The 16,496-nt window shown below is 38.0% G+C and overlaps 1 protein-coding gene across 1 annotated transcript in view; it reads left to right on the top strand.

The window, feature by feature from the left end:
- erbb2 (erb-b2 receptor tyrosine kinase 2) overlaps window positions 1-16,496 on the top strand; it is a 48,408-nt gene that overhangs the window by 16,352 nt on the left and 15,560 nt on the right. Inside the window, exons 6-18 of the mRNA XM_089121818.1 lie at window positions 1,002-1,117; window positions 1,204-1,345; window positions 1,449-1,577; window positions 2,971-3,097; window positions 4,209-4,282; window positions 4,420-4,510; window positions 4,961-5,163; window positions 7,288-7,420; window positions 10,283-10,373; window positions 12,684-12,838; window positions 12,947-12,991; window positions 13,781-13,919; window positions 15,733-15,855. Coding sequence (XP_088977944.1) covers window positions 1,002-1,117; window positions 1,204-1,345; window positions 1,449-1,577; window positions 2,971-3,097; window positions 4,209-4,282; window positions 4,420-4,510; window positions 4,961-5,163; window positions 7,288-7,420; window positions 10,283-10,373; window positions 12,684-12,838; window positions 12,947-12,991; window positions 13,781-13,919; window positions 15,733-15,855 — 1,568 coding nt within the window. The remainder of the gene's footprint in view (window positions 1-1,001; window positions 1,118-1,203; window positions 1,346-1,448; window positions 1,578-2,970; window positions 3,098-4,208; window positions 4,283-4,419; window positions 4,511-4,960; window positions 5,164-7,287; window positions 7,421-10,282; window positions 10,374-12,683; window positions 12,839-12,946; window positions 12,992-13,780; window positions 13,920-15,732; window positions 15,856-16,496) is intronic.

Genomic DNA, 16,496 nt, shown 5'->3' with positions numbered 1-16,496 from the left:
TTGTGCGAAAAAAACATAAATAACGACTTTATTCCACTATTCTATTACTTCCTTATGGGCGCATGCGCGAGAACTGAGACGAGGACGTTCACATTCGTCTACTTCTTGTTACCGGCTGCTCACCGCTTAGGAGTTTTACCGCCACCTACCGTATAAAATGATGATCCATATATAAGGCGCTCCGGATTATAAGGAACACTGTCGTTTTTTGAGAAGATTAAAGGCTTTTAAGTGCACCTTATAGTGCGGAAAATACGTAAATTGAAAAGCGTATGTACAGCGCGCATCTTCCTCTGCTTGTAAACAGAAAGTTTTGCGCTTCCAGCTATATCAGCACATCATCTTATACGGTAGGTGGCGGTAAAACTCCTAAGCGGTGAGCAGCCGGTAACAAGAAGTAGACGAATGAGAACGTCCTCGTCTCAGTTCTCGCGCATGCGCCCATAAGGAAGTAATGAAATAGTGGAATAAAGTCGTTATTTATGTTTTTTTCGCACAAAAAGTAGTCTCTTCGCTTGATAAACGTATAATTGAGCCGCTGTAGGCACATGGAATATTTAAACCTTTTCTTTAATGACTTTATGGGCCGTCAAGAGCCAGTCCCTTAGGCAGTCTATGTAGGACTGATCCAGCTCTCAGATTCAATCAAAAATATCTTTATTTGTGTCCCGAAGATGAACGAAGGTCTTACGGGGGTTGGAACAGCATGGGGGTGAGTAATTAATGACTTAATTTTCATTTTTGGGTGAACTAACCCTTTAATGTGTTGGACATTTTTGGTGCTCATCTGGTTCGGCACTTGTTTTGACAGTATTTAACCTATAAGAGTACATCTCTGATCAGTTCAATTCTGCATTCTCTATAAGAGAATAAATAGACACAGTTTGACCAGATTAGTATCTTACTATTTGTGTTTTGCCATGAAACGTAATGGAATTCTTCCTTCTGAATCTGGTCCGACCTGGTATGATACAGCATTGCATGTCCCTCTTTCTCTGCAGTGACCTCTGTGCAATGCTCGTCTGGCTGTCGGCGCTGTAAGGGTCCGAATCCCAACGATTGCTGTCATGTGCAGTGTGCTGCCGGGTGCACAGGGCCGAAAGACTCTGATTGTCTGGTAAAAAGATCATTAATATTGCATCTATGTCGTTCATGTCTAACTGACATAATGATATCAGTTTCATTCTATTTTTGCATGTTTAGGCCTGCCGTCACTTTAATGACAGTGGGACGTGTAAAGACAACTGCCCCCCGCCCACCATCTACGACCCAACCTCCTTCCAATCCAAACCTAACAAGGACAAAAAGTTCAGCTTTGGAGCCACATGTGTTAAACAGTGTCCCCGTATGTCAAGCGTTTGATTAGCTAACAATGCAAACAAAGGTCTTGCCTTTTCTTTCTCTTTGTATGCATTTATATATATATACTGTACTCTCTACTTCTTTAGATAACTATTTGGCCATGGAAGTGGCATGTACAATGGTCTGTCCTAAATCTAACAAGGAAGTCATCACTGTCGACCCAGATGGACAAGAATCACAGAAATGTGAAAGGTGTGAGGGAGAGTGTCCAAAAGGTCTGTATGTGTGTATGTTTTCAGCTGAAACGTACATAGGATTATACATGGCTGCTAATGATTCTAGCTTGCTACACAAACTTGATTTTAAGTGTCGTTGTGTTCCAAATTCTGAGAGAATTTCTTAAAGGAGTAGTTCACTTTTAAAAAAAACTTTTGCTGATAATTTACTCACCCCCATGTCATCCAAGATGTCCATGTCATTCTTTCTTCAGTCGAAAAGAAATTAAGGTTTTTGATGAAAACATTCCAGGATTTTTCTCCATATAATGGATTTTACTGGGAACCAAACAGGTCAAGGTCCAAAAGACAGTTTCAGTGCAAACTGTTCAAAGGGCTTTAAACGATTCCAGACGATGAATAAGGGTCTTATCAAGCGAAACGATCACTCATTTAAAAAACAAAAACAAAGTTTAAGTTTTATAAGCTCAAATGGTCAACTTGCTCTGTTCTGTAATGCACGTTTGTGACTCTCCTGTTTGAACTCGTTTATCAAAATGAACAAATCTTTTTTCGTGTCATTTGTTTGATTCAACGAACGAAATGAACGAATTGACTCGGAAAAAGATTCGTTCATTTTGATGAACGAGTTCGAACAGGAGAGTCATGAACGCGCATCACAAAACAGAGCAAGGCAACCATTTGAGCTTATAAAACTTCAACTTTTTTTCGCTTGATAAGACCCTTATTCATCGTCTGTTTCCTGTGACCCTTACTAATCGTTTAAAGCCCTTTGAACAGTTTGCACTGAAACTGTCTTTTGGACCTTGAACCGTTTGGTTCCCAGTAAAGTCCATTATATGGAGAAAAATCCTGGAATGTTTTCATCAAAAACCTTAATTTCTTTTCGACTGAAGAAAGCAAGACATGGATATCTTGGATGACAACATGGAGGTGAGTAAGTTATCAGCAAAAGTTTTTTTTTAAAGTGATCTACTCCTTTAAGACAAGTTGTATTCTCAGAGTTCTTCCAAAATAGTGACCTGTATATACACATACTACCATTCAAACGTTTGGAATAATTCAAATCAAAAAGGCTGCATTTATTTGATACAAAATATAGTAAAAACAGTAATATAGACAATAACCCTTTTCTATATAAATATATTTTAAAATGTAATTTATTCCTGTGATGGCAAAGCTGAATTTTCAGCAGTCATTACTCCATCACTACATGTGATCATGTCACATGATCCTTCAAAAACCATTCTAATATATGCTGTTTAGCATTTTTGTGGAAACCGAAATACACTACAATGCATTAAATTGATCAAAAGTTAAACATAATTATTCCAAACTTTTGACCGGTAGTGTATTAAATTAATAATTTGTCTGCATAATTTCTTTTATTCTTATAGTAGTATTCATTGATTAGGCATGTTCTGTCTGTTAGTGTGTTATGGGCTAGGAATGGGAAGCCTTCAGGGGGTGACAGTGGTGGACTCCACCAACATTGGCATGTTCATTGGCTGTGAGAAGATCTACGGCAGTTTGGCTTTTCTTTCAGACTCCTTCAAAGCGTAAGCAAGGAACTCTTTCACCTACAAATTACAATGCCGTGATCTACTCAGCCATTATTTTGCTCGTCCTCTTGCGTCTGTGAAATGAAAATGAAAAAAATGAAGATATTACTAAAATTTGTTACAAAAAAAGCAGAAATACTCATAAAAGTGGTCCATATGATACATGCGCTCTTCTGAATGCACACAATAGCTTTGTGTGAGGAACTGACTGAAATTTAAGTACCGGTAATTATTGATCATTTTCACCTCTCAAACATGTTTCAGTTTACGTGTGAAGAGACACTCTAACTATCATTGCATCCACTTATTTTATGAAAGTTATGGGATAACCCAAAAAAAAAATGGTGTATGGAAAATCTTAAAATAAAAATCTCCACAGATGAGGCGGTTAATTTTTTTATTCAATAAGAAAACATGCACATAAACTGCAATAGAAACACATTTACTGAATACATTTTTCAGTGTACAACGAAAAAATTGATTTTCCCTGAAAAGATCATGCAATTGGATAACTGGACTAAACAGCGGACTTTATAGTCAAAGTCTGTCATCTAAATGATTTGATATAATTTCCTCCCAGAATTGTCTCACACGTTTGCGTTCCCAACCAAACGTTCGCCTATGACATGACAGCATTTGTTATTGCGGTTTCATCTGCATGCTAGGCGCAAGTCATTCATTATATAGGAAATAAAGCCTCACGGGCTTCCCTGGTTGCAGCAACTATTTATTATTTTATTACTGATACTTTGAGCCAATTTTTCATGGGATGGAAACGTTGCCATATTCGTAAACGTTTTATGCAATATTTCAATTTTTTGCACAAGTTTAATTCGCAACTTACCTATTGACTTCAAACTTGACACAGTGTCTTGAATATGTGTATGCTTTTAGAATACGTTTAGAGTTTAGCTTTCATTGTATGGAATGAGCTGTGTGAGCATTCTCCTGCAGTTCACTTTGTGTTTCACAGAAGAAATAAAGTCAAATGGGTTCAGAATAACTAACTGACCTCTTCTCATTTCAATTTGTCCATACATGATTGATTGGTATTGTTATATCTATCGTTACACTTGTAATGTTAAAGTATATTGTGTTGTCAATACAGCAATGCAGTTACCAATTCATCTGGACTGCAGTTGAGTGACCTCGAGAAGTTGAAGTCGATTAAAGAAATCACAGGTGAAGATCTCACTTATAAAGGAAATACAAGTCGATAGATCTTTGAGAACTGAAATCTACATAGCAATGTTACTAGCTGTACCAGTGTGTCATTAAATGAGTTTTGCATTTTAAATAACATTATATTTGTATTTTAGGATATCTGTACATAGATGCATGGCCAGATTATTTGCTTAATCTGAGTGTTTTTGAAAACCTGAAGGTGATCAGAGGAAGAATGCTTTACAAGTAAGTATGTCTGTCTTTCCCCCCCCTTTTCCCGTTTCCTGATCCAGTCTTTAAACACATTATTTGCTAGACCGTTCACCCGCTTTCTTGTTTGTCTGACGTCTAGTTAGACTTATCAAGCCTGCAGTTTCTTATTCGTTGCAAAGGTTAATGATTATCCTCTACACCTGCTGCATGATGGATCTTTTTTCTTTCCGTTCAACCCCTCAAGCCAGTTCTAACTAGACAGACTGTGAGAAAGGAATGTGCCTAGTTAATCTGTACAATTGTAGGTAATTTTCCACACTGTAGTCAAAATAAAGATTGGTGTATGATAGACTAGTAGCTTTAAAATGTAAAACCCACCATGAACAATTCATCATCATATCAAGGACATGTGCACATGTAACTGTAGTTTAACTCTAGTATCTTATTGCCTTATAATGCGTTTTTCGGTTTATCTCTCTGCAGGGGTGTTTTGTCTTTGGGAGTTCAGTCTTTGCAGATCGAGTCTCTCGGGTTGCGTTCCTTGCGCAGTGTCACCGGAGGTTTAGTACTGTTTCATAATAACTCCAGACTGTGCTACACCTCCTCTTTGCCCTGGTCCCCCATGCTCCACCCCACACAGGCACACAACCTCATCAGCAGCAACAACCAAGACCCGCAAACATGTGGTAAAAGACCATTATATTTAGCCCTGTTCGGATGGTGATTGTTTCTCATGGGGATGCAGTTTAATAAATCTAGATTGTCAGTGTTTTTCTCCCATTTAAAAAATAATGGCCGAGTTATTATTATTTTTTTTTTTTTAAGTGTGTGTGGTAATTAAATAGCTGTCTTAATCCACATCTCTGTGTTTACAAGAATGGATCAATACAAAAGTTGTTCTGGAAATCCATTTTGACCACCGCTAATCATTGTATGGTAATTTGTAATTTGCAGTTTTAATTTAAATTGTAATTTCCACATTTTTAAAATGACATCCATTATTTTGAGAGAGGAAAAAACAAATTCACAAATGCTTCACCTATAATAGAATAAAAAATAAAGCAATTCAATTTATATTAATATCGATTCTGGAATTAAAAAAAACGATTTTAAAATCGTAAAAAAAAAAAAAAATTAAAAACGATTTTAAAATCGTTTTTTTTAATTCCAGAATCGATATTAATATAAATTGAATTGCTTTATTTTTGTCCTTGCTTAAAGACGAGGTTGACAGAAGTTAGCCACTTTTGTTCCAACAGAGGATAAAATGTGTTGGCTTTAGTGACGTAATATCCGAAGTGGTCGCTTTAAAGCGGCAAGCACTGAAAAGCCCTCTCGCTACTCATATGCTGAGAGAGAGAGATAATAAGACAGTAGAGCTGCACGATTCATCTTTAAAAGACTGTAATCTCGATTCAAACCGCACACGTGATCTTCTTCCACGTAGAAATTCATCTTTCTATTAAACCTTTGACAAAATCATATCGCAACATTCAAATCTGTGATGCCGCTGACCCAGAGAAAGTCATGAAACGGCTTTACAAACAGTATTTTCAACCTCACTGTATCATTATTTCTGTGATAAAAAAAGCTCAAATTATTATAAGTACTGGGATGAAAGTTTAAAGTTCAAATATACACACTGATGTCTACAGTAGCGGTCAAAATAGAGTAAATCAGCTTTTGATAGAAACTCTGTGCTTAAAGGGATACTGCACTTTTTTTTTTGGAAAAAGGCTCATTTTACAACTCCCCCAGAGTTAAACAGTTGGATTTTACCGTTTTCGAATCAATTCAGCCGATTTTCTTATATTTAGAAGAATATCATTAAACAGACAGTTTCTGGTCTCATTGACTTCCATAGTAGGGAAAAAATATACTATGGAAGTCAATGAGACCAGAAACTGTCTGTCTGTATAGTGATATTCTTTTAAAAACGGTAAAATCCAACTGTTTAACTCTGGGGGAGTGGTAAAATGAGCCTATTTCCCAAAAAAAGTGGAGTATCCCTTTAAAATAACGCATTTATCGACAATTAAGTGACTGTTAAAAAAATGCATTTGTTATTGAATCATTTATTCAAGAGAATGAAGTACTGTATGATGCTTCTGAAATAAAACTCAGAAAGATGTGATGAATTGTTTTGTAAACTCATCTTATACATCTTGTCCAGTCTGTATTGTATGATTCAGCTATTCGCCATGGTCTAGAATCGTGATCGTATCGAATCGTGAGATGGGTGTATCGTCCCAGCCCTAATGCAAATGTATTTGTGCAGTTGTCCCCATGAGAAACAACTGCCATCCAAATAGGTTTGACTGTAAAAGAGTCATATTTTAAATCCTGAAAGCATGGCATGCAGTAGAGTGACTATATGCAGAGCACAGCCTTGAGTGTCTTGTTGTTTTTTAAAACAGTCACAACATAATTGAAATATCATGCAGACACATTCTTAATGGCATCCTTGCTGTAACTTCTGTCTGCAGTAACAGTATTTACAACTAATTTAGAAAATGCTTTATTTTGATGACCCACTTAAGACATTAAGCAACTACAACTTATGCAAGACTTGCAACATATAATCCTAATTTAACAGTCTACTAACACAAATGTAGTTGGAAAGTTACTGAAGTGGACCATCAAAATAAACTCTAATCCTGGTGGAAACATCCAGTTACAGTTGTCTATTAAACTAGAAACTACATTTGGATTTTTCCATTTGTTAAAAAATGTGTTTCCCATAATGAATGATATTCCATTGCATGCTTGATTATGGAATCAAACAGGACATTCTTATCTCTCTTGTGTAGTTTCAGAGGGGAGAATCTGTGACCCCCTGTGTGCGGATGCAGGCTGCTGGGGGCCGGGACCAGGTCAGTGTGTGTCGTGTGTGAATTACAAACGTGGGACGGAGTGTGTGGAGCAGTGTAATGTCCTGCAGGGGTGAGTACAGTATAAATAAGCTGCTTTTTAATTTGTTGTTGTGTACGGAGCCCCTCTAGTCCCACTTTGGCAAAAAAAAATTAACTATAACTATCTTGTGGCCTCAAGATACTAACTCGTGGCCTCAAGATACTAACTCGTGGCCTCAAGATAGTAACTCGTGGCCTCAAGATAGTAACTCGTGGCCTCAAGATAGTAACTCGTGGCCTCAAGATACTAACTCGTGGCCTCAAGATACTAACTCGTGGCCTCAAGATACTAACTCGTGGCCTCAAGATACTAACTCGTGGCCTCAAGATAGTAACTCGTGGCCTCAAGATAGTAACTCGTGGCCTCAAGATAGTAACTCGTGGCCTCAAGATACTAACTCGTGGCCTCAAGATACTAACTCGTGGCCTCAAGATACTAACTCGTGGCCTCAAGATACTAACTCGTGGCCTCAAGATAGTAACTCGTGGCCTCAAGATACTAACTCGTGGCCTCAAGATAGTAACTCGTGGCCTCAAGATACTAACTCGTGGCCTCAAGATAGTAACTCGTGGCCTCAAGATACTAACTCGTGGCCTCAAGATAGTAACTCGTGGCCTCAAGATACTAACTCGTGGCCTCAAGATACTAACTCGTGGCCTCAAGATAGTAACTCGTGGCCTCAAGATACTAACTCGTGGCCTCAAGATACTAACTCGTGGCCTCAAGATACTAACTCGTGGCCTCAAGATAGTAACTCGTGGCCTCAAGATAGTAACTCGTGGCCTCAAGATAGTAACTCGTGGCCTCAAGATACTAACTCGTGGCGTCAAGATACTAACTCGTGGCCTCAAGATACTAACTCGTGGCGTCAAGATACTAACTCGTGGCCTCAAGATACTAACTCGTGGCCTCAAGATACTAACTCGTGGCCTCAAGATAGTAACTCGTGGCCTCAAGATACTAACTCGTGGCCTCAAGATAGTAACTCGTGGCCTCAAGATACTAACTCGTGGCCTCAAGATAGTAACTCGTGGCCTCAAGATAGTAACTCGTGGCCTCAAGATAGTAACTCGTGGCCTCAAGATACTAACTCGTGGCCTCAAGATAGTAACTCGTGGCCTCAAGATACTAACTCGTGGCCTCAAGATACTAACTCGTGGCCTCAAGATACTAACTCGTGGCCTCAAGATACTAACTCGTGGCCTCAAGATAGTAACTCGTGGCCTCAAGATACTAACTCGTGGCCTCAAGATACTAACTCGTGGCCTCAAGATACTAACTCGTGGCCTCAAGATACTAACTCGTGGCCTCAAGATAGTAACTCGTGGCCTCAAGATAGTAACTCGTGGCCTCAAGATAGTAACTCGTGGCCTCAAGATAGTAACTCGTGGCCTCAAGATAGTAACTCTTGGCCTCAAGATAGTAACTCGTGGCCTCAAGATACTAACTCGTGGCCTCAAGATACTAACTCGTGGCCTCAAGATACTAACTCGTGGCCTCAAGATAGTAACTCTTGGCCTCAAGATAGTAACTCCTGGCCTCAAGATAGTAACTCGTGGCCTCAAGATAGTAACTCGTGGCCTCAAGATAGTAACTCGTGGCCTCAAGATAGTAACTCGTGGCCTCAAGATAGTAACTCGTGGCCTCAAGATAGTAACTCGTGGCCTCAAGATACTAACTCGTGGCCTCAAGATACTAACTCGTGGCCTCAAGATAGTAACTCTTGGCCTCAAGATAGTAACTCGTGGCCTCAAGATAGTAACTCGTGGCCTCAAGATAGTAACTCGTGGCCTCAAGATACTAACTCGTGGCCTCAAGATACTAACTCGTGGCCTCAAGATAGTAACTCTTGGCCTCAAGATAGTAACTCGTGGCCTCAAGATAGTAACTCGTGGCCTCAAGATAGTAACTCGTGGCCTCAAGATAGTAACTCTTGGCCTCAAGATAGTAACTCGTGGCCTCAAGATAGTAACTCTTGGCCTCAAGATACTAACTCGTGGCCTCAAGATAGTAACTCTTGGCCTCAAGATACTAACTCGTGGCCTCAAGATAGTAACTCGTGGCCTCAAGATAATAACTCGTGGCCTCAAGATACTAACTCGTGGCCTTGAGAAATGAACAAAGTTTACTTAATCTCTCAAAGCACATAACTTTACAATAATAATGAATGTAAACAACTTACAGAGCTTTTACTTACCTGATTGCTGCAGATTCAGTCATTTCGGCATTGATAGTGTTGACAGAAATGCACAAAATGGGCATCATATCATATCATATCAACGATTGGACGATTTTTTGGTCCTGAAACTTACACTGAAGTTATATGTACAGCACTTCAATGGGCTCTATGCACGGCGTTATTTCCGGTGAAGGATTAAGGATGCTCGATAACTTCCGCCGATCATAGAGTCCAATGCAATACCGAGAATTTATATTGAATTTTATACTCCATGGTTATACTAATGAAACGTTAGTCACAAAAACAGATAAAACAGACACCCCTCGTTGTGTTTATGCTTCTTTTTAAAATTATATTAAATAAATATAACTATATATAAAATTACATCTAAACGTATGTACGTTTCGTTTCAAAGACGGGAGAACAGTAAATATTGAAGACTCTGCCATAATCCCGTTTTCTCCGGTTTTCCTCCGCTTTAATCTACACAACCGGAAATGGACGAGCATCCTTACGTCAAATGCGGAACTTATGCGTGCATATAGCCCATTATTGATTGCTTTTAGGATTTGAAATGAGTTTTTTAACCAGTTCAACAAAAAATTGCCTACCCGACCTTTAAAGTAATACAATAAAGAATGCAGATTTATATGCTGTTATTATAGAAGTTGGTTTTAAACTCTTAATGTCTACATCAAATGCATTTTCCACAGGTCATTCCGGGAGTTTGTGGATGGATTTAACTGTGGTCCTTGTCATCCAGAGTGTCGACCAGTCAACGGCTCTGCCTCCTGTACAGGCCGAGTAAGATGCAAATGCAAAATTCAAAAACAAATAATATATATACATATGTGAAGAGTTCAGATGCAAAAGCTTCTAAATGCCATTTGAAATTTTCTTCTTTAATGATGATTTTTATCAAACTTGTATATTTAAGTTCAGTAATTTCACTTAAACAAAAATTAATAGGTATTTATCATTGCCATTTAAGTGAAATCACTGAACTTAAATATACAAGCTTGATAAAAATGATCATTCTAGAAGAAAATTTCAAATGGCACTTAGAGGCTTTTGCATCTGAACTCTTCATATACGTGTATATATATATATATATACACTCACCGGCCACTTTATTAGGTACCCCATGCTAGTAACGGGTTGGACCCCCTTTTGCCTTCAGAACTGCCTCAATTCTTCGTGGCATAGATTCAACAAGGTGCTGGAAGCATTCCTCAGGGAGTTTGGTCCATATTGACATGATGGCATCACACAGTTGCCGCAGATTTGTCGGCTGCACATCCATGATGCGAATCTCCCGTTCCACCACATCCCAAAGATGCTCTATTGGATTGAGATCTGGTGACTGTGGAGGCCATTTGAGTACAGCGAACTCATTGTCATGTTCAAGAAACCAGTCTGAGATGATTCCAGCTTTATGACATGGCGCATTATCCTGCTGAAAGTAGCCATCAGAAGTTGGGTACATTGTGGTCATAAAGGGATGGACATGGTCAGCAACAATACTCAGGTAGGCTGTGGCGTTGCAACGATGCTCAATTGGTACCAAGGGGCCCAAAGAGTGCCAAGAAAATATTCCCCACACCATGACACCACCACCACCAGCCTGAACCGTTGATACAAGGCAGGATGGATCCATGCTTTCATGTTGTAGACGCCAAATTCTGACCCTAACATCCGAATGTCGCAGCAAAAATCGAGACTCATCAGACCAGGCAACGTTTTTCCAATCTTCTATTGTCCAATTTCGATGAGCTTGTGCAAATTGTAGCCTCAGTTTCCTGTTCTTAGCTGAAAGGAGTGGCACCCGGTGTGGTCTTCTGCTGCTGTAGCCCATCTGCCTCAAAGTTCGACGTACTGTGCGTTCAGAGATGCTCTTCTGCCCACCTTGGTTGTAACGGGTGGTTATTTGAGTCACTGTTGCCCTTCTATCAGCTCGAACCAGTCTGGCCATTCTCCTCTGACCTCTGGCATCAACAAGGCATTTCCGCCCACAGAACTGCCGCTCACTGGATGTTTTTTCTTTTTCGGACCATTCTCTGTAAACCCTAGAGATGGTTGTGCGTGAAAATCCCAGTAGATTAGCAGTTTCTGAAATACTCAGACCAGCCCTTCTGGCACCAACAATCATGCCACGTTCAAAGTCACTCAAATCACCTTTCTTCCCCATACTGATGCTCGGTTTGAACTGCAGGAGATTGTCTTGACCATGTCTACATGCCTAAATGCACTGAGTTGCCGCCATGTGATTGGCTGCTTAGAAATTAAGTGTTAACGCGCAGTTGGACAGGTGTACCTAATAAAGTGGCCGGTGAGTGTATATATATATATATACACATATCTGTGGAACAAATAAGAAGAATGCTGCTTATGCTGCTGATTTCCAAAGAGTGAAAGGAAAATTAACAAAAATGCACCATAAAAGCTCAAAGTCCAAGTGAACGTTATTGTGATTTTTAGTACACAACATGGTACTTTATTAAAGATAAGCTCAGTTCCAAGAAGTAGTACAAAAACAAAACTTTTATTTTCCCTTTTGTGTTCCATTGAAGAAAGGATTACAAGGTGCATTTTCAATTTTTCATATTAAAGAAGCCATATTTTGGCCTTTTACAAAGTCTTGATTTTGTTTTTTATAGGTTTTCATGCTTTAATAATAATGTAACAATTATAATTTTCAAAATGACAATTGCAGCACTTAGCTATAAACTAAACTACTTTAATTCTTGTCTCTATGAAGCCCCTCCTTTATGAAAATTGCAGTGCACTCTGATTGGTTGGCAGGAGCAGTGTGTTTGAATGCGTTTTGGAAATGTTATGCCTCTTTACCATAACTGGTAGATTCAACACTACTGACGCAACTACAGCAGGCCTCGCCATTATTTTTGCTTTATTTAAATGAGGAATATTGTGACTCCCACGTTCCTGGAAGAAATCGCAGCGTTTCAGGAAGTTCAGAAACAATGCTTTACTGATATAGAGAGTCATTCCTTTTTTGAGTGACACTTTTCATGCTCAAACAGCACACACACTAAAGAAAGTTGAATTTGTAAAGAAAGAATAATTAGGTCCCCTTTAAATGTGTTTCTTGTGCAGGGTCCGGATCAGTGTAAGGAGTGTATGCACTTTCAAGATGGAGACGTGTGTGTTGAGCGCTGTCCCAGTGGGGTGAAAGAGGACCAGCACACAGTGTGGAAATACTTCAATGCTACGAATCACTGTTTGCCCTGTGAGACCAACTGCAGCGTCTCGTAAGTCCTTCAATCAGTTCATGAATTGTTATCCCACTTTTTTATATCAGACCATGAGCAACAATTTAGGATTTGGAATTCATTTTTTTGTTTTGTATTTACTGTCAGCTGTCCATTGGATGATAGAGGGTGCCCGATACTACAGAAAGCTGGGTAAGACGTTGTTTTTATCTATTTATTGTCTCATGTTTTTATCTGTTTTTGTGTGAATGTGTATGTGTTGGCTACCAGTTGTGAACTAAATTACTAAATTAAAGATATTTCAATTCAATTGAAATGTGTATGTATATGAAGAGTTCAGATGCAAAAGCCTCTAAGTGCCATTTGAAATTTTCTTCTAGAATGATCATTTTTATCAAGCTTGTATATTTAAGTTCAGTGATTTCACTTAAATGGCAATGATAATTACCCATTAATTGTTATTTAAGTGAAATTACTGAACTTAAATATACAAGTTTGATAAAAATCTTCATTAAAGAAGAAAATTTTAAATGGCATTTAGAGGCTTTTGCATCTGAACTCTTCATATGCAGAATACTTTTCATTAGTAGTGTTTCCTAAAGCAAGTATCACTGCTCATACTTAGGGTTAGGGGTTTGACAAAACCTATAATTTAATAACATGCAACTTGTGAATCCTCAAATGAGTATTTTTAAGTGAGAGGTGGACTGTTACTTTTCTAAGTAATTTAAATTATGCCATTCGTCTGGTGGGCATTAAAACAATGCAGAAAAATGTAGCGATCTGAATATAATTGGTCCTGTTTACACATGCTATCAGGGTTTCATTAAATGTGGGGTGGGCTACTTAGACTTGGCAAACACCACAAAAAAAATTGAAAATGTAAAATTCTAGTTATTAGTCATAGCTATAGAGTTATGCTTTAACCACAGACTGCACAATCCTGCTTTAATGGAATTGTTTGTTTTGAAAATCCTTCAGGCCTGGGACAACAGTCGCAATCACAATTGGCGGAGTGTTTCTCTTTATCATTTTGCTGGCGCTGCTGGTGTTTTACCTGCGACGACAGAAACACCAAAAAAAGAAAGAAATCATGAGGAGAATTCTTCAGGAACATGAGGTCAGAACTCTGCAGAGTGTTTCATTTGCATGTAGAATTTGTTTTCGATCTTTATTTTAATACTGACACATTTATAACTCAAAACCAGTCTAAAAGCAGCAGATTGATACTTGAGGCAAATCTAATTTTGAACTTGTGCAACTTCCGGTAACGCTTCTTTTTGCAGTCCTGTTACCCATCTGCATGCTATGTACTTCTAGTAATTACAATTACTGGGTAATAACTAGGTACTAACCCTGAACCTACCTCTAAACCTACCTCTAACCCTTTAGCCAGTACTTTCTAGGTAAGTACATTGTAAGTACATGTTACCAGTGGTGGAATGTAACGAAGTACAAATACTTTGTTACTTTACTTAAGTAAATTTTTCACGTATCTTTACTTTACTTAAGTAGAATAAATAGTGCATACTTTTTACTTTTACTTCGTTACATTTTGCAGAAACTATTATACTTTCTACTCCACTACATTTCTACAACTTCTGTTACATTTTCATTACATTTTCTGATCAGTTTTTCCCCTGCCAAAACGTAATCTGACCGTCCGTTCGTTGCACGTTTGTCTCTCCAGTGACGTTTGGTTGCCATAGATACATCAACTAAATGCGTCTCGCACGCAGTGTGTTTATCGTGCAATTTATATGCGAAAATTAGTTTTTACGTGCATAGGAAACACACCGTGTGTAATATACGTTTGGTTAGGATTATGGCAAGCCAAGAGGTTCAGAATTCCACCATAAATTCGCGTTTACTGCCAAACATAGTTATTAACATATAGTAAGGATAAGCATGGTTTATATCGCCTAATTGCAAGCTTGTTTCAGAAATGGTGACAACGATTGTTTTCCATCATTATTGAACATCATTATGGGAGTATTAGGTTGAATGAGTTAGAATTAAATGTTTTATTAATCATTAGAAAATAGTCATTAAGAGAATCAATTGTTATGCAAGTACTTTTACTTTTAATACTTAAAGTACATTTAAAATCAGGTACTTTTTACTTTTTACTTAAGTATGGTTGTCATTGTGTTACTTCTACTTTTACTAAAGTAAATATTTATCTGGTTATTTGTACTTTTACTTAAGTACTGAGATTCAGTACTTCCTCCACCACTGCATGTTACCCAACTTCCTTATGTCGGCTATATGAATCTGCATTAGGGTTTGTCTGCCAACATATGTTGAAAATTAGCTGATTTTAAAATTGACATTAGCATGTTGCAAGCTATCAACTCATTCTTCTAATAAGCATACAAATACATAGCATATGCAAATACTGGAAAGGATAGTGCATTTTAATTAAAATTAGATTTTATGGTTGTTGATGATAATTTTTAGTTAATATTTCAATAATTTAACAATATAATAACATGGTCACAGTTCTCTGATGTTGATCAATTGTCACATGACATGCAAATAAATAGATAAAGTATTTAATAGTTTTTAAGTGTTTTATTTTGACTTTGTAGCTGGACCTCTTTTTACTTGTGATAGTGTCTCATTCCACATCACTTTCACACTTATGTGAACAGATTTCACATCTGTAGAGTGGCTATGATTCCATAAAAGCCTACGTAGGCAGCAAACTAGGTTGTGGAACTGAGTCTATTGTTTTTAAACAGTACAGTAAATAAGAACTCATAATAGGAGTCAAATATAGGAAAGTCTGCTAGACTTTGTGCGGTTCCTGGCCCCTTTAATTGTTGTCAATATCGGTTGGTCGTGCTAATGCATTTCTTCTGTTTATGCAGTCTGTTTGACTACTTGACATTTAGTTTTGTAGTCTTATGGCATCTCATTTTTCCCTGAAGCTGGTGGAGCCACTGACCCCGAGCGGAGCGATGCCAAACCAGGCTCAGATGCGTATTCTCAAGGAGACAGAGCTGAAGAAACTTAGAGTGCTGGGCTCTGGAGCCTTCGGCACAGTCTATAAGGTCAGACACTGCACACAGTAAAAGAAAAGAGACATATCTGTTACCCTTCCTCATCATAGCAATGTTAGTTTTTTTAGCTGGCGCATGCAGCCTCGGAAATATGACTAGCCATCTTTGCTCATAAGTAAATGTTTTTAGCCAGTCAACTGAGCTGCTGGAAAATGACTTCGTAGACTGGCTGATGGCACCACAAAATCTCAAACCCTTCACTAGTGACTACAAAGGCTGCATATGGAGAAAATAATAAACTGTTTATCTTATGGTTTCCCTCTAAAAAATCAGGCAGTGGCAAAATAATGCAATTTGTTTTAATGCAAACCATTTTGAATCCCCATTAGCATTTTATTTTTCTACATCAAGTGTTCCCGAACTTTTTTTGTTAGCCCTTTTATGTAAAAATATTTACTTGAAGAAATATTTCTACAATTTAAAGACACATTTGCTTTTTTTTTTTTTTTTTTACAGTTCTCTGATGTAAGTAAACCGAGAATATTTGATTTTTTTTTTTTAAAGTGTTTGATTTTTTAATTTTACAGTGGATTCAAACTTCTTTTTAGTTGTGATAGTGTCTTAAGATGGTACAATGGTACCCGCTGCCTTTTATTTGATTGCTATATCAAGATTATCGCACAGCCCCATTT

This window comes from Pimephales promelas, chromosome 17 (assembly GCF_988280905.1).
Source record: "Pimephales promelas chromosome 17, fPimPro1.hap1.1, whole genome shotgun sequence".
NCBI lineage: Eukaryota > Metazoa > Chordata > Actinopteri > Cypriniformes > Leuciscidae > Pimephales > Pimephales promelas.
Note: the sequence above shows the minus strand (reverse complement) of the source record. Positions and strands in the feature narration are given on the sequence as shown.